General features: G+C 39.5%; 1 protein-coding gene across 1 annotated transcript; it reads right to left on the reverse strand.

Annotated features, from left to right (window-relative positions):
• Positions 1-5: 5 nt before the first annotated feature.
• On the reverse strand, positions 6-20,428 carry col9a3 (collagen, type IX, alpha 3). Its single transcript, XM_058763359.1, has 32 exons — positions 20,158-20,428; positions 19,520-19,591; positions 19,026-19,061; positions 18,685-18,756; positions 18,508-18,561; positions 13,952-13,987; positions 13,717-13,740; positions 13,484-13,537; positions 13,315-13,368; positions 13,200-13,241; positions 12,001-12,057; positions 11,773-11,826; positions 11,618-11,671; positions 11,012-11,065; positions 10,846-10,899; positions 10,708-10,761; positions 10,568-10,621; positions 10,436-10,489; positions 10,305-10,358; positions 10,122-10,166; positions 9,357-9,410; positions 9,195-9,248; positions 8,977-9,030; positions 8,738-8,809; positions 8,436-8,471; positions 8,315-8,359; positions 8,197-8,229; positions 3,042-3,188; positions 2,902-2,956; positions 2,636-2,818; positions 1,372-1,449; positions 6-190 (listed from the first exon to the last, which is right to left on the reverse strand). Exons 1-32 carry the CDS (start codon positions 20,221-20,223, stop codon positions 6-8), a joined length of 2,040 nt encoding a protein of 679 aa, XP_058619342.1. The 5' UTR covers positions 20,224-20,428.
• Between the last annotated feature and the right edge of the window lie 1,230 nt (positions 20,429-21,658).

A 21,658-nucleotide genomic window follows, 5' to 3' on the forward strand; every position in this document is an offset into this window, starting at 1 on the left:
TCCTGTTAATGGTTCTTGGGGTTGGAGGACTTCCCGTGAACCACGGCTCCTTGGCACGCTGATGTGTCACAGATACCGGGTGACCCCTGGTGACCCGCTCTGCCGGCTCTTCCTGCTTCTCCTGGCTCTCCTGGATCTCCAGGCGCTCCGTCGCGGCCGTCTTTGACGATGCCATGCACGCCGGGCAGACCTGATGGCCACAGAGACGTGTGATGAGAATGATGTACGACAGACAATCACAGGTGTTTGAAAAAGCACTACATAAACGACACATCTATTCAATTATGCTCTGATATCGCCCCGTTCAGCTAAAGCTGATTTCTTTCTGAGTAGACTGACAGATCCAGTGCGCTTACATATCATCAGAGCTGGGTAGATTACTGGCAAATTGTAAACCGTTACTGATTCCAAATAATACGAATTAAATTGTAGTTAGTAATATAACATTGATTTAAATAGGACAATCTTGTACCATACTGACATAAAAATCCATTCGTTGTAATAAACAACATGAAGTGCATTAAACATTACATTACTTCAAGGTTTCCCAAACTGGGGTTTGTGAGTTTAATGAAAAGCTAATAATTAATTAAATCATAATGATGAAAAAAATGTAATCATTTTAAAATAACATCAGTCAAAATAAAACACTTAAAAACTGAAATATTTCATTTGTTTGCATGCATGTCATGTGACCATTAACCAATGTCAGAGAACTGTGAACATGAAAATGTGATAATTAATTCAAATATTTATTTTAAAATCTCAGGGGTACTTCAAGTAAATATATGAGGTGAAAGAGGATCAGATGACAAAAAAGTTTGGGAATCCCTGCATTACATGTAATGTGAATTTGTGCATTTTAATAAAAAAAAAAAAAAAAAGGTAACTGTAGTCTTGATTCCAAATGTTTTGAAATAATTTAGTATTTAATTAAAGTGTTTAATTTTTGGAATCTGATTACGTAATCCAGATTACATGTAATCAGTTACTACCCAGCTCTGCATATAATCATGATTGGTTGCTCGTATACTTATCTTTGGTTTAGTTTGAGCTGTACAGTACAGTGATGAAGTCACAAACGTCCACTGGCGTGTTCTTGGGAGTCGATCCCAGGCTGTTCTTAGAAGAGCTCTGCCACATCTGGCCCAACTAACAATTTTAATTTTTTTTTTTTTTTTTTGCATGCTAATAATTTAGGAAATGTGTGTTTTTTTTTAAGTTAATGTTTGATATTGGTTACACAGCAGGGCTATGTGTTAAACGAGTTTTCATTTTTCCTAATAAGCTACTTTACATTGACAAGCTGCATTGATAATGTGTTTGACTGGGGCGCACTTATGAATGTCCTTATGAACAGACTGTACATACCTGGGTCACCCTGGTCTCCAGCGGGCCCTTCGATGGCTTTACCTACAGGCCCCTTGTCACCTGGCTCACCGACTTCCCCTGCGGAATTAAGAGACATCCAAATTCATTCTGGAATGTGCTTTATGAATTCATATTAGGATAAAACACTCTTCCTGGATTCATAAACATAACAGCAAATATTTTACACAGCTGTGAGAAATTGTTTTACAGTCGCTAGAGGACCCAATACTCTGGTCACTTTCAAAACTCCTCACAAGTGAGCACCGCAGCAGTCTGTGTGGATCATTTATCACCGCTTCGACACAAAACACTCGATGACTAAATCTTTCAAACATCACCAAAACTACATGCACCTATACAAACGAGGAAACTTAGAAATCTAAAGATTGCAAATACATAAATACTGCAGTGAATTCTCAACAGTGGCAAAGAAATTTGACAAGAAAACATTGTATAATGCTTTGTGATGTTGGTGGGGGTTTTCTTTGGTTGTTTCGCATTCTGGATGAGAAATGTACTGCTGTGCCAAGCTAAAGTTTGGTAGGGAGAACTGTGAAGAGTTTTGAAAGAGTTACCCAAGTATTGAAAAATGTGTCTTAGCAATTGTAAAAAAAAAAAAACTTTATAATATACCCGTGTTATATTCTATCCACCTTATTTTTCCCGTAAGAGCGGGCGTGGCCATTTGTAAATTTAATGTGTGTCTCGCGTCCAGCTATTTTTTTGCGCCTTGATATTTCAAACTGGTGTGTCTTACCATATTATTTGAATGTGTTATCCTAATTATGAACACACTGGTTTTTAGTGCAAACCGTTTTACTGCACTTTGTTATTCTTCTCATTATTTCCCTTCAGCGGTTAATGAACCGGAAGTCTGACACATTCACAGTAAACGGATTACTTCCGCGTTGAGAAATAAGGTGGATAGGTGCATCTGTCCTGAGGAAATATGGGTAGCACTTTAAGAGCTACATTAGTTAACATGAACTAACGATAAAAAAGTCAAAGTCATTCTAAAGCATTTTACATATACAATAGTAATTTTAACATGAACCAAAATCAAAAGTTGTCTTGATATTATTTAATGGACCTGAGCTAACAATGAACAGTTGTATTGAACTAACATAAACAAAGATTAATAAATACTCTTAACAAACGCACTGCATTAAGTACTTATAATGCAACCTTGATGACATTGCATTGTACACATTTATCCTTTTAACCATTTGTTTAATAAAAAAGTGCAACATGACCAGTCTCTCACCTCGAGGACCAGGATCACCGAGATCTCCCGGCAGTCCTCTATAACCTGGCGGGCCAAGGGCTCCAGGGTGACCGATGGATCCAACTTCTCCTTGCTTTCCTGGAGGCCCGGGTCGTCCAGGCCGTCCCACGGCACCAGGAGCCAGAGGTCTTCTCAGGTTAGCAGCGAGCTGAGCTATCTGATCTAAGATCAACACCAGCAATACACTACAGCTTGCATCGTGAAGCTTTTCATAAGTGCCATTTATGGGTGAACAAACGTCTTACCATCAATCATTGAGCCACACAGTTCTCTGATGTGCTGCTCACTAGTCAGTTTGCCCTGCAACATAATCACAACAGCACTCGTGAGACATATTTTGTGTTTGCAGCGCAGTACCGACACATGTTGACTGGCAGGTGCTTACAGGAACACCAATCTTTCCAGCGACGCCTGGAAAACCTTGCTCTCCTTGGAATCCCATCGGTCCTGGTTTTCCAGGTGCCCCTCTGGCTCCGGTCCCTCCCTGTGGTCCTACAACTCCTTTGGCTCCCAGCTCTCCATGCTTACCGGACTAAGACACAGGGAAAACCACACGGAGGAATGATTGTCCTCAGGTAGCAGCATAAAATGTTTTGCATTTGGTCCCAGCTGCTGCAAGTCAGCGTCTCAGTCATCAAAGCAACGATGCCGTAGATGGCTTCTATCAGTACTCCCAAAGCTTGCACAGGCCTTTACCACTTTCTGGATTGACATTCACTCTGTAACATTGGGCAGGTTCCATTTATATGCGGTTAGTGTTGATGATCGCATTATTTTTCATATGTATATGCTTACATATGAGATCATTGGTTTGTGCGTCTTCCTGGTCTGTGTTTTTAATCGGCACATTCAAGACTCATTCAGGAGATGCATAATAGCGCCCCCTAGCGTATAACAGCAAGAACACAGAAACCCGGAAAATTCTGTGTTTGGCGGGGAAAGAGTTAAGCTATTTCACGTTCATGCCACATGACACAATAACTGAACTGACACAAATGATCCTGTTGAGAAGTGTTTTCTTGCACATTCTCAGGTTTTCCTGCTTCACGTTCCATCTCTTCCCAACAGCTTCAGCTTTTTATCATGAGGATAGTTAAGGGACTCACACTACTATTACAAAAGGTGCAGACATTCATTGATGCTCAATCAGGAACCACATTACAATAAGAACAAAGATATTCTTCAGCACCGTTCTTCACAAGCTACATACGATATGTACGTATCCCACACAGGACAAAATACTAATAATTCACAGCAGTCACGCAGTAGGTAGTGCTGCTGCCTCACAGAAAGAAGGTTCGAGTCCCTGGAGACATTTTTTTGTGTGGTGTTTGCGTGGATGTCCTCAGGGTGCCCTGTTTTCCCCTTAATCATGCAAACATGCAAAAGTGGTGATACTGAATGTACTAAACTGATGGTTTGAAATTTTCTTGCAATAGTTCTCTACTTGTAATCTGTCGAGCTCCGTTTAATGCTCCATTTAACATTTAAATACTCCAGTGTTACTGTAAACTGGTTCATTGCAACATGCAAGAATTGTTCTCTTAACCCTCCTCCTCCCCAGCACCACTTGTCTAGATCTACATATGTGCATTTACTTTAGCAGCAGCAAGTATAACAAATACATTAAGTTGACATATCCATTACCATGATAAAGGTTTATTCAAGATTGAGACTATGTAGTTACTATTTTCTAAAAGCAATAAAACACACTTGAGACCTCGATAACTGACACCCATAATACTTAACAGAGAACCTGACTGATAGCAGCACTAATTTAATTCCATACTTGATGATATATCAAAATAAAATCGTTGTGGCGATATGGCTTAGTGCTATTGTCAGACCACATAGGTGGCAATTTCATTAAATATACTGTATGCTTTACTGGTTTCAAGCGCGACATTTCCACACCTGTAGTTCATGATACAGTGTTTGAGCATCTGAGAATGGTTTGGTTCATTTACTGTGAATCGAGCTGTTCTGAGACACTGATATCATGGGCTGCATGAACACAGAGCTGAGCTGAGCTCTGAAACTAAAAATCATTTTTCTTTGTTGGCAACATAAAAGCTTGATGGTTTACCCTTTGAAAATGAAGAAATTAAAGGGATAGTTCTGCCATCATTTACTCACCCTTAAGTTGTTCCAAACCTTCTGTGGAAGAAAAGAAAGGACAAAAGAAGAATGAAGAATGTTGACAACCAAACAGTTGTCGGTAGCTATTGACTTCCATAGCATTTTTGGTCCATACTATGGAAGTCAGTGGCTACCAGCAGCTCTTTGGTTACCAACATTCTTCAAAATATCTTATTTTATGTTCTGCAGAAGAAAAGAAACTCACACGTTTGGAACAAAATGAGGGAGAGTAAATGATGACAGAACTTTAATTTTTGGGTGAACTATTCCTTTAAGACATCGATAGTAATAATACAGTAAAATTACAATACTAATATCTATTTATCATTTAGTTTTTATTTCGTAATATCACAATAATAAAACAATACTATAATCACTAATAACAATAAAATTATGACAACCACAATTGTATTTTATAGTCATACTGAACTGGTCAAAAACAATGGGAATGTGGCCTACAAAAAAAGCTTCTTTTTTTTTTTAACCTGAAGTGGTTAATGAAAGAGATTTGAGATGGTTCTTGTAAATCTTCAGAGTAAAAATACATTTTTCAGCTGTTTATTATTTTTAATTTCTATATAGATATCACCCCACTAACTCTAGAACGATTTATTCTTTTTAAATATAGCTCTTCAAATCTTCTGGTGAAAATTATTGCATTTATTTATTTTATATATGTATGTATGTATATGTATGTGTATATATATGCATGTATGTATGTGTATATACATATATATACACACACACTGCCCGTCTAAAAAAAAGTGACCACCTGGATTTAACTAAGCAAATAGGTAAGATCCTCCCATTGGATAATTACTGCATGGATGGTTATGTTATGTGCCCAAAGAATGAGGTCAGCTGACTACCTGAATATACTGAATGACCAGGTTATTCCATCAATGGATTTTTTCTTCCCTGATGGCACGGGCATATTCCCAAGATGGCAATGCCAGGATTCATCGGGCTCAAATTGTGAAAGAGTGGTTCAGGGAGCATGAGACATCATTTTCACACATGGATTGACCACCACAGAGTCCAGACCTTAACCCCATTGAGAATCTTTGGGATGTGCTGGAGAAGACTTTGTGCAGCGGTCTGACTCTCCCATCATCAATACAAGATATTGGCGAAAAATTAATGCAACTCTGGACGGGAATAAATGTTGTGACATTGCAGAAGCTTATTGAAATGATGCCACGGCGAATACGTGCCGTAATTAAAGCTAAAGGTGCTCCAACGAAATATTAGAGTGTGTGACTTTTTTTTTGGACGGGCAGTGTATATATGTATATATATATGTGACCCTGGACCACAAAACCAAAATAAGTGTCAATTTTTTTAGATTTGAAATTGAGATTTATACATCTGAGGGTGCAAAAAAAAAAATCTAAATACAGAGAAAATCACCTTTAAAGTTGTCCAAATTAAGTTCTTAGCAATGCATATTACTAATCAAAAATAACGGTAGGAAATTTAAAAAATATCTTCATGGAACATGATCTTTACTTAATATCCTAATGATTTTTGGCATAAAAGAAAAATTGATCATTTTGACCCATGCAATGTATTTTTGGCTATTGCTACAAATATACCCCAGTGACTTAAGACTGGTTTTGTGGTCCTGGGTCACACACACACACACACTGTGTGTGTATATATATATATATATATATATATATATATATCGCATCATATATTGCAGAAAAGCAAATTCTTCTGAATTTGGTTAAAAATAGCCTTGAACTTTGTGATTTTGGGGGCCCTAAGCAATTTCCAGGCCTGGGGCCCCCACGCACCAACTACAGTTTACTTTTGTAAGCCTGATTTTGCTGCCTTGAAGTTTATGACCACTTCACATTATCTGTGGGAGATTTTAGAAGATTTCAGAGCAAATTCAGAAATTAATTAGTCAACCTGATGCTGTTTTAAACAGTAATTACTTTCTAAAATGAAATGTAATGTTGTGAGTGGAACTTGCCAGCTGTTTTTTTCTTGATATTGAATGAGTAAATTAATACGGAGATGATTTTTAGATGTTGATGAATTGTGCTGGTTCCCTTAGAAAGGCTCCCAAGCCAAAACACATCAGTTCTTATATATAATTAAAAGTTATTTTCACTACGAGTGTCGCTGGATTTCTGTTTTTTCTTTTTTTCTGTTGTGAGACATGGCCACGTAAACAATTAATATATAGTATATACCAAACACAATATAGCTTATTATTCTCTTCTGTGTTTTACTAATTAAAATGTTTTAATTCTAATTCCAAACTAGAGATTTTTTTATTTTATTTATAATATGCTTATATGATTATGATGCCAACCCTCAGACAACATACAAAACTAGTTTGATCACACCATATAATTATTGCTGTTAATAGTGTTCACCGTCTGTTTGATTACATGACATTAACTGCTTGATTTTTACCAGACATTTCTGCCACATGGACATCAACTTGAGATAGTCACCACTGATAAGCTGCTACTAAATATAATGTAGAAACTTACATTTTCTGTAAAGCTGCTTTGCAATGATTTGCATCGTGAAAAGCGCTATACTAATAAACTTGAATTGAATTGATTATAAGAAATAATGCAATAAGCGCTTACCTTATAATCACTCAAATCTGTCACTCATTTAAATTGCGATCTCACAAAGTTCCATAATAATAAATTAAGCTCTGCAATACACAATTAATCTATTATTCACATTGCATCTACACTGAGGATTGGTCAGCATGCTGTTGATTAGAATTAACAAAAACTCCAGCGTTTTGAGTGATGAGTGGATTCTGTCCAACTTAAACACCTCTGATTGGTCATTGGATTCCCTGGAGCCGTACGCGTCCGCTTACCTCGCACCTTTGGTTAAGTCCACCCTGCCCTAGCCACTGATTCCCCAGCTGCACCGCTGTGACCAGGTACATCTCTGCCAGCAGTTAATCAAACTCTCGCTTCACCTGTCACATGCAGGAATCTGCAATGCCCTCTGCTTCATTTTGATCATTTGCATGAAAAAACATCAATTAAACGCAACCGTGATCTGATTACAGGCACTTTTAATTACAAGTAGAATAACTGTGTGTGTGTGAATTTGTAAATGTGACATATTGCATGGCTAAAAAAGGGTTTGGAGAAAAACAACCTGGAGATGACATGATCATTTTTCTTTCTTTTTTTTTTAACTGCACAATGCTAAAACATTTTTACAAGAATGCTCCGTGTCAAACATGATGAGGTAATGATAAAGTTGCATTGTACAGTTTGAAAGGTTTGCCACTATATATATATATATATATACACACACACACACGCACGTTTTGACTACATTTTTCATTCAACAAAATATGCAAATAGTAAGAAAACAGGAAAATGTAATAAAATGAAATGAGATCTCACCTCTCCTTTCTGTCCGACCGGACCATAAGGACCCTGAAGTAAGAGGAACCAGAGTCTGTCAGAAATCAGAGGACTATCAGACATTGAGCTGCATGTGACATGGAACGGCGTTACGTACCGGCTCCCCGTTCTCTCCCGGTAAACCATCACTTCCAGCAACTCCCTAAACACACAACGCCAACATATGAACACATGCATACATAACTGATCTCTCATCATACAGCAGATACGCCTCTTACCACGTCTCCTTTAGGCCCTCCAGCTCCAACTGGACCCTGAGAGAGAGAGAGAGAGTTATGTGTGTGTTTGAGCGAAGAAGGCCAGAGAATACAGACAGGCTTTGTTCTGTGGCAGGACCTCTAGATATCTGCTAAAATATGAGCTCTGCTCTTCACTGTCTGTGATTAAACAAAGCTGAATGCGTTTGTCCGTGTCTTTGTTTTTAGAAAAGGAAAGTTCATGAAGAGTTTGATGTTTAGAATAGAGAAGAGATTTTCAAACACTGAAAGACAGACAGATGTTTTGATATGCGTTAACTCACCCGCTCACCGAAGCCGCCTCTGATTCCAGTCGGACCAGGCAGACCTGGGTCACCTATAGCCCCTTTAACACCCTGTACAGAAACACATAAACCACGGTCTCTACGGTCAGATAATAAATGACATGTACTGTCGCCAAACCCTATCCTATGCCTTCAGAAGACGAGGAATATGAGGCATGTTTCGATGATTAGTGTTTGTTCTGTCGTGGCACTTGACATGATCCCATAATGCAACTCACCTGGAATCCTTTAACACCTTGTGGTCCAGGGTTTCCAGCCAGTCCAATGCCGCCCTGTTAAACAAGCACAAACACCCCTTCAGCCCGATGAACAGGAAGAGCACCTCTCTCTCCTTTACAGACGAGCGCGTTTAATGTTACGAGTCTGAATTCAAACAATTCATTCAGCGAGAGGAAAATGTGGATTTGTGCTGAGCTGTACGAGCTGCAGTACTCACAGCCACACCTCTGGGTCCAGCGTCTCCTCTCTCTCCAGGGACGCCGATCTCCCCCTGTGGAGCGGACACACGTCAGTGCATCGCACCTGGGTAACACTGGCTGCGAATCTGAGATCTTACAGCATGCATTGGTTCGTATCAGGTCACGAGTCGGATACATACAGGTATACCTGGCTCTCCCGACGGCCCTGCTTCTCCCATCTCTCCTGGACCGCCCTGAACGGAGAAGGATTCGTGCATTATACACCACCGCAGACGCTCTTACAGTCTGATTCAGAAGCACCGGACCAACCGGCAAAGAAGATGGGATAGCTATCATGTTTAGCCGAAAGTACCGTGAGCAGATGCTGACAGACGCCTCTCTCCAGAGGTGCTTATCATTCCTAAGTTTTACTTCACGGTTCTTCTTTGGGGTTACACCACAAACTTCCACGGTGCATCTTATTTTTTAACATTCAAGTTTATTCAGCACTGATGTCAGACAACAGTATTTTACATAGCAAAGAGTCAAGTAATAATATCTAAACATCCTAAAATATGTTTAAATTTATGCTTAAAAATATTCCCCCAGAGACCAATGGATCAGGACGATTGTTGCTTTTTACCGCTTATCCTCAAAGAGATTTTTTTTTTAATTCCACTGTGCTCCAGCATAATGGGCCAGTTTAATTCACGTAAACAAATCAAATAAAAATTAGACTTAAAAGAGAGGAATGAATAACTTGCTTCTTTTAACTCGAGCACTGTGTTTAGAACAGGGCCACACATTCATCTCAGTTCACTCAGAGAAACCATGTAAAACTTAAGTCAAATAAAAATGGTTATGGAATTATGAGGACAATTTGTATGTCTCTCGTATCTGAATCTATTTGACTTATAATACAGCTAAACGTGGAAGCTGCAAACAGATTGATATACAGTACTCACAACTCCTCCTTTGGCACCTTTTGCACCAGCTCTTCCCGGCAAACCCTGAATTACACAACACAGACAGAGTTGAACAAAACCCAGCAGACAACCAAATGATTTTGCGGATTGAAAAACAAGCAGAGATGAAATCTCACCGCTGTGTATTACTTGTTGAACAGTGTAATTAAGGGTAATACGTACAGGCAGGCCGTTAGGGCCTTTCTCCCCAGATACTCCCGGTCTCCCAGCATCTCCCTGTAACACAAGCACACAGCGTCAGCGCGGCCAGAAACACGGCCCAGATGCGTCTCTAAACCACACCTGCTGGTCACCTTATCACCGTCCAGTCCTTGAGTGCCATCCTTCCCGTCTCTGCCCGGCATGCCCTGCGGATCCACACACAGCATTATAATGGGCAAATCTAACGCTCCTCGCTAGAGTCAGCAAAGCACACGCTTCCTCACCGGTTCTCCTTTAGGTCCTGCACCTCCAGGGAGTCCCTTGGGGCCTATCTTCCCCTATTAAGAGGATGAAGAGCACAATCACTCTGATGCTACAGAAATAAAGGCCTTCATTGAATAAATCGAGCAAGTAATGTGCTTACTATCTCTCCTTTGGGCCCTTTGAAGCCTTGCGGCCCTTTCTCACCACCATCACCCTATTCAGAAGACACACGCAGCAAACGGTTTACGATTTTATCATTTATTAACAGAAACACACACATTAAAGAAAAAACACTCACAGTTTTTCCAATGATGCCAGCTATTCCAGGTTTTCCTCTGAAGCCCGGCAGTCCCTGCACAGAGAAGCAGAAGCACAGCTGTCTGGACTCGCACAGGCTCCTTCTTTTGTTCACGTGGTCTATATTTGAGTGAGATGTGTGGTGTGTGATGTTACTGAGGTCTTACTCTGTCTCCTACGGCTCCCACCGGCCCCTGCAGTCCCCTCAGCCCTCGAGAGCCCTTTAACACACAACACATCGATGGAGGAAACGACAAGCCACTGAACTCTGGACGTGTTATATTCTTTATGTTTGAATAGAATGCGTCGCTGATTATTTCGAGCAGATCTATTCTGTTCTTCTAAACAACACTGGGGCCCTTTATCATTTAATAAAAGAAATAAACGAGAAGTTGAAAATATTTATTAGAAATTTCTAAAAGCAATCAAATGTAATCAGTTACATTACTTTAATGAAGTAGTAACCGAAATAGTACTTATTACATTTTAAATAGGGTAACCTGTAACCTATTACATTTCCAAAGTGTCCTTCTCAACACTGACAACAGTTTACATCATGAACATAATCCATATAACGCAATTCATAAAACAGAGGCGGTTTTTACATATTAGTAATATAAGAGTGTGTGCATATTATAAAATGAAAATGTTATTTGCAAAAAATGTTAGTTGCATTACTTAACATTAAAACCTAGTTCTTTTGCTACTATTTTTCTTTACTGTCTACTAAACAGGAATAAGTGATTATATTCATGAGGTGAGGTCAGTCGCACCTGTAAGCCCACTGTCCCCGGGATTCCCGGTGGCCCCGGCGGCCCCTGATCCCCCTGATGGGAAGAGACAGCCACACAAACACATTACCAACAAGCTGCTCTCTGCTTCCGCTTCATTCAGAGCAGTGCTTCTGCAGGTCGCACGCCCATCTCACCTTCTCTCCGTCTTTCCCCAGCTCTCCCTTACTCCCTTTATGACCTGTGTGACCCTAAACCAAAACACAGGGGCAGAACTACAGTTTGTGATAGAAACAGACGTCTTATCATGTGTAAAACACGTTCAGCGCTTTATACGCCACAGAGTGTGTGAGAGCAGCTTGAGAGAGCTAACAGCAGACACAGAGCAGCTTTCCAGCAGAATCTGAACTGTTGAGATCAAGTACCTTGAATCCAGGCATTCCCGGCGGTCCAGGAGGACCCGGGGGACAGATGGCCGGACACTGCAAACAAGACAATGATGCAATCAATCTGCATGCAAAGAAAAACCAGATCGCTGTCCTCCCACCACTCCAGCGATGATGCTCTTCAGACGCCAGTCAGTTCAGACGTTAATAATGATCTGTGTTACAACCTACAACAGATCTCTCGCCACGGCCTCGTTTATTCAGATCTGATCGTAGCGTGTGCGAACGCTTAAATGCACGCCGGCGCTCGTGTGTGTAAAAGTGCTTAGCGTCACGGCAGGATCTGAGCAGACCTACACACTTCTCTTGTTCGAGTGCTGCAGGTTTCTGGAAATGTAAGCTGTTCTTGCAGCTCGCGGCTCTAAATTATGATGATTGGTGATCTTTTACATGTTAATGACATTAATTAGGAGTCGTCAGAGAGATGAAACCATTCAGTTGCGCTCAAGTTCAAGATAATCTGCGATTCATAGAGTTCACATCTGAAAGAGGCGTACGTGTTTTCTGTGCGTACGTTCATTCTATGAATCACACGTACACATATTTGAGAGATGATCGTAAGATCAAATTTAGGATGGTTTCTGCACAACATCTTATAAATGAGTCCTCGGCAGCAGCACAGATGTGCAGATGGATGTCTATGCTGTATACATACACTGAGAAAAAGCGAAAGGACCATTTATTTATATAAGTATCTGATCGAAAAGATGTGCACTGAAGATTTGTCAAAGCTGTCTTTATTTATAGTAAGTAAACTAAGTTAAACATTGACTAACCATTATTTAAATCTTAATTCAACTTTAATATTACATCCTATTTAGCTTTTGTTTAATCAGGCTGTAAAAAGTTGACCTACATGTATTGATCTACAGTCAGTTATGGGTTATGTCCAGATCATATGTATATTAAGTATGGTACATGTGAATGCGGTACAGTGAACCATGGAAAAGCATTTTGAGACATTTGGTCAATTCAGAATAACTTCATTCAGTGAATCAATGTGTTGTATTTACATTATTCAATCATCTACAATTCTTTTTTAAGTGATGGATTTGCTAATAAATAATCTTGAATGTCTTTTGTCTTTGATTAATATTAAATTAGTTTGTACAAATGTTTTTTTAGTGTAGTACGTTACAATAGTTTTGACGTCAGAGTGGTAAAGCTTCTTAACGCACCAGCAGATCTCCACTGCCTTCCGGAAGAGTTCCTGGGAGTCCCTAAAAAAGAGGGAGAAGTATTGGATTATTTGAATAAAAGAACTGTTTTTGCCGTCTGAGTGCAGGTACTTACAGGAGGTCCGTCTGTGCCGGGAAGACCAGGCAGTCCTGCAAGACCCTCGGGCCCCTGCGACACAAACCCGAGTCACTCTTCACAACACTCATCCTGCAGCTGTGCTAAAACTGCTACTAATAATACCTTACATGACCAGCACCGTAAGAGCCACTGCTCAGTCACTCACCGGCGGACCCTTAGGTCCTGGTCCACCTGGAAGTCCATTAGCTCCAGCGAGACCCTGAGATCAGAAAACACACAGAAACACAAATGCTTTGACACCGGCTGCACATTTCCTTTTGTTGAGTGTCCCACCAAGAGCCAGAGCAAATAAACCTCTCCTGCGCCGAGCGCGTGAACTCATGACCGTTACGCAGATCGTTCTTCCTCTAACTGTGGTTCTGGGCGGGTTGTACTCACCAGAGCGCCTGGTCTGCCTCTGCCCTGAGGATGACAAGAGAACACAACTTAAGACAGTCACCGACGTGTTTGTCCTGATACTGCGCTCTCGCTGCACACATGTTTTGTGAATGTAGGTAATGACGAATGAGAAAAACTTGAACTGGAGAGCATCTTATTGTGCTGTGCTGTAGCAAACATGCTGAAATGTCATATGACTGTGTTTACTGTGGATTTACGGATGCTGGGCACCTACAGGGGGTCCGTCCGGTCCGGGAGGTCCTGGGTCACCCTACAACAACACACACAAAATAATATAAGTCTGCGCAGCAGAACTGAACCAGCATGCTGAAGCACACAGAGCCTGTCAGAACCAGCACACCGCTTGTACGCTTCCTTTTTGAGGTCAATTATTCATTAGGTTTATAATAGAATAGAACAGAATAAACTGAAGCATTTAAACTGAGAAATGTGAGTTTCAAAAAACGTAAGCGTGTGAATTCTTACGTAGTAATCTAAACATCCCTATGCAGTACACTTGTGTGCGACTGAGTTTTGTTACTGTTCTGTGCACATCACACACTATTTCAAGCACTTAATCAAGCCCCTCCTCTTTAAACCATGATGGCGTTTTATTTCACACAAAGTCCGTTCACTCGGCGGCCATATTTGCAACGCCCCCAGGCAGCTCAAGCAAGACCAAGTCCTATCTAAATGAATCGGGGAATCCTGAAATCTCAAAAACTGCTCGCTGAACTCATGATTGAATTACATAATTCAAATAAGCAACAAAATCTGAAATGAACTGCCTCGTGAATATCGTTTCTTATGCTCCGCTGCAGTGATGCAATGACTTTATCAATCAGCGATTGGCTCTTTCATTTAGAAGGCGGGTCTTTTCCACCATATTGCACGTTGCAGTTTCTCCCATTCACAAGTACAGGAGTCTTTGTATTTCTGTAGTCTTTGTTTCACACGTCATTGCATTTGCGTTGGCTGATTGTATTTTGTTCACAACCATTAAAGTATATGATTTCTACAGCGACTGATTTGGCGCACATCATTCTGTTTCTATAACTCTAAAGCAACACCAACTCTACAGCGGTTTGCCCGAGCATTGCAATTATTGCGCACTTCCCAACTCATTTTTGCGTGTACACGGCATATTATTTCTTCTGCGCCAGAGATGGAGGCCTGATCACCAACAATGTTACTAAAAACACTTGAATTCGGTACACAGCCACATCACATGTATTAGTTTTTTTCTCTAATTATATCTATGGGTTGGTTCAAGCCATAAATTCTGATTTTAATTTAATCAAAATAATTATTTTCCCAAAGACAAAAACATACAAAGTAAAAGATTTTTTACACATACATAATTGGTTCATGTAAATGTCGGATCATTGACTTGAGTAAGTTATTTAGAAATGACCTAATGAAGTGTCTCAATGTGATTTTCTGTGGTTTCACGACAGGAATTAATTCACTCAGTTTCATACATATTTATTGATACAGCACTTAATTATAAGTCCTAATAACAAATTGTTAGTGAGCAATCGCACAATTATTATACTAAATTGTAACACTGCATCTAAAATCGAATTCTTTACTAAATACAGTACTTTCTTACTATATATGATTTTTAACTGATTTTTACTGTACATTTCTGCCATACGTACATCAGCTTGACATAGTCACCACTGATAAACCACTACGAAATATACTGTAGAAACCTATTTCCTGTAGAGCTGCTGTAAAGGGCTATACAAACAAACTTGAATTGAATTGAATATATTTACAGGGCTGGGAAGGTTACTTTTAAAATATGTTTCACTGCAGAATGTGCAGATTACAAAATACAAAAAGTAATTTGTAATGTATTTTTAGATTACTCAAATTTAGTCTAAACACTTCTGAATGCTTTGTAATTCTAATAAGGTATGTAATACAAACGGTCCTCTGGAGAAAAATGACATTTACAAAACATAGGACATTGGTTTTCCTCTGCATATTACTTTTAACAAAAAATGTACTTATTTTGTCTTCTGGGAAACATGTAAGTATTATATTCTAAAGAGCAAATTAAAAAAATAAATAAATCTTGAAACAAAATAATAAATAATCCTGTTCAAAAGTTTACACCCCCGCTCTTAAAGTCAAGTCAAGTCAAGTCACCTTTATTTATATAGCGCTTTTAACAATACAGATTGTGTCAAAGCACTTAACAGTATCAAATTGGAGGATAGAGTGTCAGTAATGTATAATGATAAGATTAAACACTCAATTTTCAATTTTCAGTGAAAGGCATTTCATTATTGAATTCAGAGATGTCATTGTCTAGCTCAGTTTAGTTTAAATAGTATCTGTGCAATCAAATCGGTGATAATCGCTAGAAATTAAGTGTAATTAAAGCACTGTTTGTTTTGTTTTTTGTAATATTTGTGCTCTCTCAATGTGAAAAGATGGATCTGAAAATCATACAGTTATTGTTGGACAGCAGAAGATGCTGGAAAACCTGAGAAAGTGAAGAGCTGGAGGATTTTTCAGAAGAACAGCAGCAGGATGAACAAATAACATACAGTTTCTATAAATTCAGCTATTTTGTCTTGTGGTGGACAGTATGTAATCATCTGTTGTGTGAAATTGCTTTTTCGGGACAGAACTAAAATGCAATTTTTATGATCCCTCTAATTTTGTTTAAAAAATCATTACAATTTTGTATGAAACAAAACATATCTTAAGATGCTTTTGCAGACCGTCAGATTCAGAGAATCACCAACTGCTGTTTCCATTAATTGCCCGATACAGATTACATTCATGTTTAAATGACATAAATGACATTAAAATTAAAAGAGATCACTTTGGTCATCTAAAATACTTTTTGGATGTAACTGTAATTTGACTACCACCCATTTAAAATGTAGCTGTAATAAAACACAGTTACTCATATTTTATATTTCATGTTGCATATGCTCCGTTACTCCCCGACCCTGAGAGTATGCTAAAAGACCAGCATGTCCAAACTCATAGTGTTCAAAAACAGTGCCCTGTTGAGAAAACCATGGTAGCTGGTTTGAGCTGGTCCTGAGCAACTAGCTCCTGCTCAGAACCAGCATGCTTCAAAACATACCTAATCAGCAAGTGCTGGTTTTTTCAACAGGGATGGCAAAAAGTACCCAGATGACCTACTTCTGCCTGGATTCTGAAGTACACACTACACTGATGGAGGTCTGCTTAGACACGCTGTTTATGAGTCTGTCTTCAGTGCAGCGTCCCAGACAGAAAGCAGTGTTGGTCCAGATCCGGCCCACATCTGGCCCGCATGGATTTCACACGGGCCAGATGTGGGCCGCATGGATTTCACACGGGCCAGATGTGGGCCGCATGGATTTCACACGGGCCAGATGTGGGCCGGATCTGGGCCAACACTATGTTGCTGTCTGGGGTGTAAATCAAACTGTTGAAACTCCCCACAAAATTGAAAATAAAACCCTATGAAGTCTCCCCCTTTTCTCATCTTGCTCAAAAACTCTAAACTATACCTAATTTCCATTTTTTTTACTCTCCGCATGGGAAGTACAGTTATGTACAGTACAGTTATGTCAACATCAAAAATCATTGTCAAGTACCTGATCGATTCACATTTGCCCTACATAATGTAATCTAGCAAACTGCACATTTTAAAGAATTACATTATTTGAGTATTACTACAGTGAGTGTACCATATTTAAAATATATTATATTTTATATGTACTAATTAAATATATATATTTTTACAATATATTTTCTTTAGACATACACCAAAATGTTACCCAGAGCAGGTCAAAATATCAAATATCATCCTAAACACAACCTAAATAAGCTGTAATCAGTTTTCATTTAAGATTAAAAAAAAAATAAAAAATTTCTTAGTCAATGTTTAATTTAGTTTAATTAAGACAGCTTCTTTTCAAAATATGCATCATGGTTTCTGTAATGTACGAACAAATAAATAAATGCATAAATTTACATTTAATCATTTAGCAGCTGCTTTTATCAAGCGACTTACAAATGAGGACAATAGAAGCAATCAAACTAACAAAACAGCAAGATTACGTGTAAATAAACAAAGAGTGATTTCCCATTTCTGCCGTCAGTAAAGCTAGCCAGTGTGCGTTCTGCACATCAACACTGGTCAAAAACCTTTATTCCATGTAAAGACTTATTTGCTTTTTATTCAAACTGAACAAAACAGGCTTCAATGAAAATCGTGATTTTTGATTAGACCAATATAAAAATGTACTTTAAATGAATGGTGTGGCTGTCACAGAGAAACTGTCCTCAAAGTCAGCAGAAGCTAAGAGCTGAAAACCCCTCATGATAGCGCTTCACTGTAGATTTTACTGCTCTTAAGATCTGTTCATATTATTTATTTCCTACTATACAAAAATGGAGTGGTAAACAAAACATTTCCCCGTGCAACACTACTTACGACAAATACAACTCCATCTGAACTCATTATCTGACGAGACAAACATTTTTTCATTTTTCCTACTGCCGTCAAACAGTGATAAGACCTCACATACAGCCACAGCTCAGTCTGTCAGCCACAGAGTTACAGTGATTCCTGCTGATTCCAAGAAACTAATGAACAGAAGACCTGTGCTGGGACGACTTCACATTCCAGGCTGGATTAGAGTCAGCTGACGCTCATTAAATCTGCTCGCGGCTGCACACTGTGCTCAGGCCACAGCTCGGAGGACGGTTTAGGACCGCAAAACTGTCATGCATAGAGACTCGAGCACTCAAACAAATCTGAGAGTCACTTACTGCTGCTCCTGGAGGCCCGTCCTTGCCAGCTGGACCGTCCGGACCGGTCAAACCCTGCAGAACGGGACATTTTCAGGACCAGGAGACAATTATGTTTAGTGCTTAAATGATTTCCTTTCTTCATAGAGAAAAAAGAAACAAGAGTTTGTGTGTGGCGCTGAAAATGCAGTGACTTACATCCACACCGGGCAGGCCAGGCAGTCCCGGGCTCCCCGCGGCCCCAGGTTTACCCGCTGACCCCTTCAGCCCCTGCGATCAGACGAGAATTCAAAACATTGTGCCTCATACAATACCACTCTGTGTTTACATGTTATTTAACAGATCTTTGGAAGGGAATAAAGTAAGCAGCGGGATGGGGTTAAAACTGGTCTGTGTTCCATTATTTACACAAACTCTAGACAGAGAAGAGATATGAGGTGAGCAGCCATTTCTACATCTTTAGCGTTGTGATGCATGTTAGATGCAAAAGCAAGATCAGTGCTGTAAAGTATTAGACGCGAGCACATCCAGATACTCACAGGCTTTCCAGGAAGTCCAGCAGGGCCAGGTTTACCCTGCACAGAGAACAATGGCTTCACGTTAGACTGGTAAGTGACTGGACAGCAGCCCACAGTGGTCATGTATTCTGTGTGAAGGAACTGCTCTGAGCTGAAGGGGCTGGGAAACTCTAGACGCTTGTGTTTGAATGAATGGGCTCTCTGTCACAGCTTCTCGTTTACTGAGGAAACATTCACTGCTTTCAACGTTTGCATGCGTAAATTCCTGAGTTTTTCCTTTACCATTAACAGCCCGTCTCAAACAGTCCAAACATTACTGTTCACACATGCAATATAACGAAGGTCTTTTACATGAAACTTCTAGATTATTGACGAAAATGAAAATCTGTTCCGTCATTTTTCTGAATTTTGATAATATCTTTTTCTCCGTGTAAATGTGTAACGCAGATAAAGGAAACGGAATATAAAAACAGATGTGTATTTATAATAGATGAACAGACGAAGCTGGAACTCACGTCGATGCCGTCTTTCCCTGGGGGTCCCGGTGGCCCTGGCGCTCCAGACGCACCCCGAGGACCCGGCCTTTGCTGTAGACATAAACAACACAAAATCAAGAATCAGAATAATCAAATAAAGAAATCAATGTAAATAAATGAAAAGTGTCAGTTCTCCGCTCAAAATGTCAGGTTTCTGAGTGAAGCTAGAATTAAATCTGTTCATAAATGAAAATGAACTAGTCACAATGTGATTTGCATTGAAATGTTATTCAGACAGAAAAAGACCAATGTGAAGAACACAAGTGAAGCGCGCAAACACTGCGAAGACCTCACAAAGATGCCATTGTGCGACGATCACATCACACTGCGAGAAAATGTTCTGAGGTAACCTGATTTATATATATATATAGTGTAACATCAATGTAAACAGATTTATTCATGTTAAAAAAAAATTAATCTGACCTGCACTCGAAGTTACACCAGCAAAAGTCGTTTTAAGAGTCTGCACGATTTTACTTTTACAATATACACATTACAGTCAGTCCACAAAGCGTTCATTAACGACAATAACATGCATACAACGAATCTACTTTCACGGACTGACCAAGCTGATGTGATCTGATTAGTTTGCAGCAGACACAGACACGGTGTCTTACCTGCGCCAGGGTCGAGGCCAGCAGCTGGCAGAGGAACAGTAAGTGCAGCGCTGAGAACACGGCCATGGCTCCTGCTCCGGCTCCGGCTCCTGTGCTGCACGCGCTCGCTATGAATGCAGATAAAGAGCAGCAGTCCGGCGGAGGGGGCGGTCAGAGAGATGCTAATTACACGCTGTTTCAGTCCAATAAAGGGTCTGTCATGTTCTGTCAGTGCTGGCAAGTAAAACGCACAAGCTGATAAACACCAATATAGTCGATATGAGCAAAAACTGTAGGCTACTAGAAAGTAATGCTGCTGATTATAAGTTCTCATGAGACGTGTTTTTTTGTTGTTGTTGTTTTACAGCATATTCTTATTTTTCATGGAAGACTGGACGTATATGCAATTGAAAATTAAAGAGAAAATAAAATGATGACATTTTAACTTACATTGTACCAGTTGTTTTCACCCTACAAAATACAAATATCTAACGATTTATTGGTATTTAAAGCTTATTTCAGTTGTAAAGTTGAGTGAGGGACATCACCTGCCACTGCAAATGAGATCACAGTGATACATTTCAATGTAATGTCATCTCTAAATTGGACTAATTCGGGCAGTGATGTGCTGAGAATACAGATACATTTATGGGAGGCCTAATAGTGTTTAATGTTGTTATGTTTGTGGTTACCGTTGTTCTGAAGAGGAGAGCTGGTTAAGATGCTGGCTATGGTGAATGTTACTGTACTTAATGAGCAATAGTTCAAGGGATTTCATACTTGTTCATGAATGTTGCATGCTAGCATGTGGTTTGTTTCAGGACACCCTCACCATTTACGTACAGTATGACCATCAGACAACTACAGAACACTATAGTGAACAACAGCCATTCACAATGAGCTAATGCAGGGAGTCACCGCCTTTCCTCCTGAATGAGTTTATGAATTAATGAGATAAATGAATTAATGACTCCTATTGGTGGGTTTAAATTCCCATTTAAAAGTATAATTTCTTGAAAAGTATTGGGTTTTTTTTTTCAATCATAATGTTCACATATATTTAAAACATTAATCTCTGATGATGATTAATGCATTTATAATCACTGTGTAAATGATTTTATGGCACCCCCGAGCTGCTTTAACAGTCTGTGCATATGACAATAAATGCGTAAATATTGCTAAAAGTGTTATTTCAATATTTTGATATCTTCTCGCATCTGAGATATAAATTCCTGTATTATATTGTATTATATTGGCTGTTTAATATTACGTCTAGCGGGGATGTCCCAAGCCGATCTCAACTATCAGGGCTGATTAAGCCTTTTCTCACTGATCGTTATTGGCTCTCCTCAGCCCGATCCTATATTTAGTCTAACACATACAGTGCCTTGCGAAAGTATTGAATAGCCCTTCATTTTTTTCACGTTTTATGTTGCTGCCTTATGTTAAACCAATTTGTTACTTTTTTCCACATCATTCTACACTCCATACACCACAATGGTAAAGCAAATTTAGCAAATTT

This window comes from Onychostoma macrolepis, chromosome 23, assembly GCF_012432095.1.
Source record: "Onychostoma macrolepis isolate SWU-2019 chromosome 23, ASM1243209v1, whole genome shotgun sequence".
In the NCBI taxonomy this organism is placed as follows: Eukaryota; Metazoa; Chordata; class Actinopteri; order Cypriniformes; family Cyprinidae; genus Onychostoma; species Onychostoma macrolepis.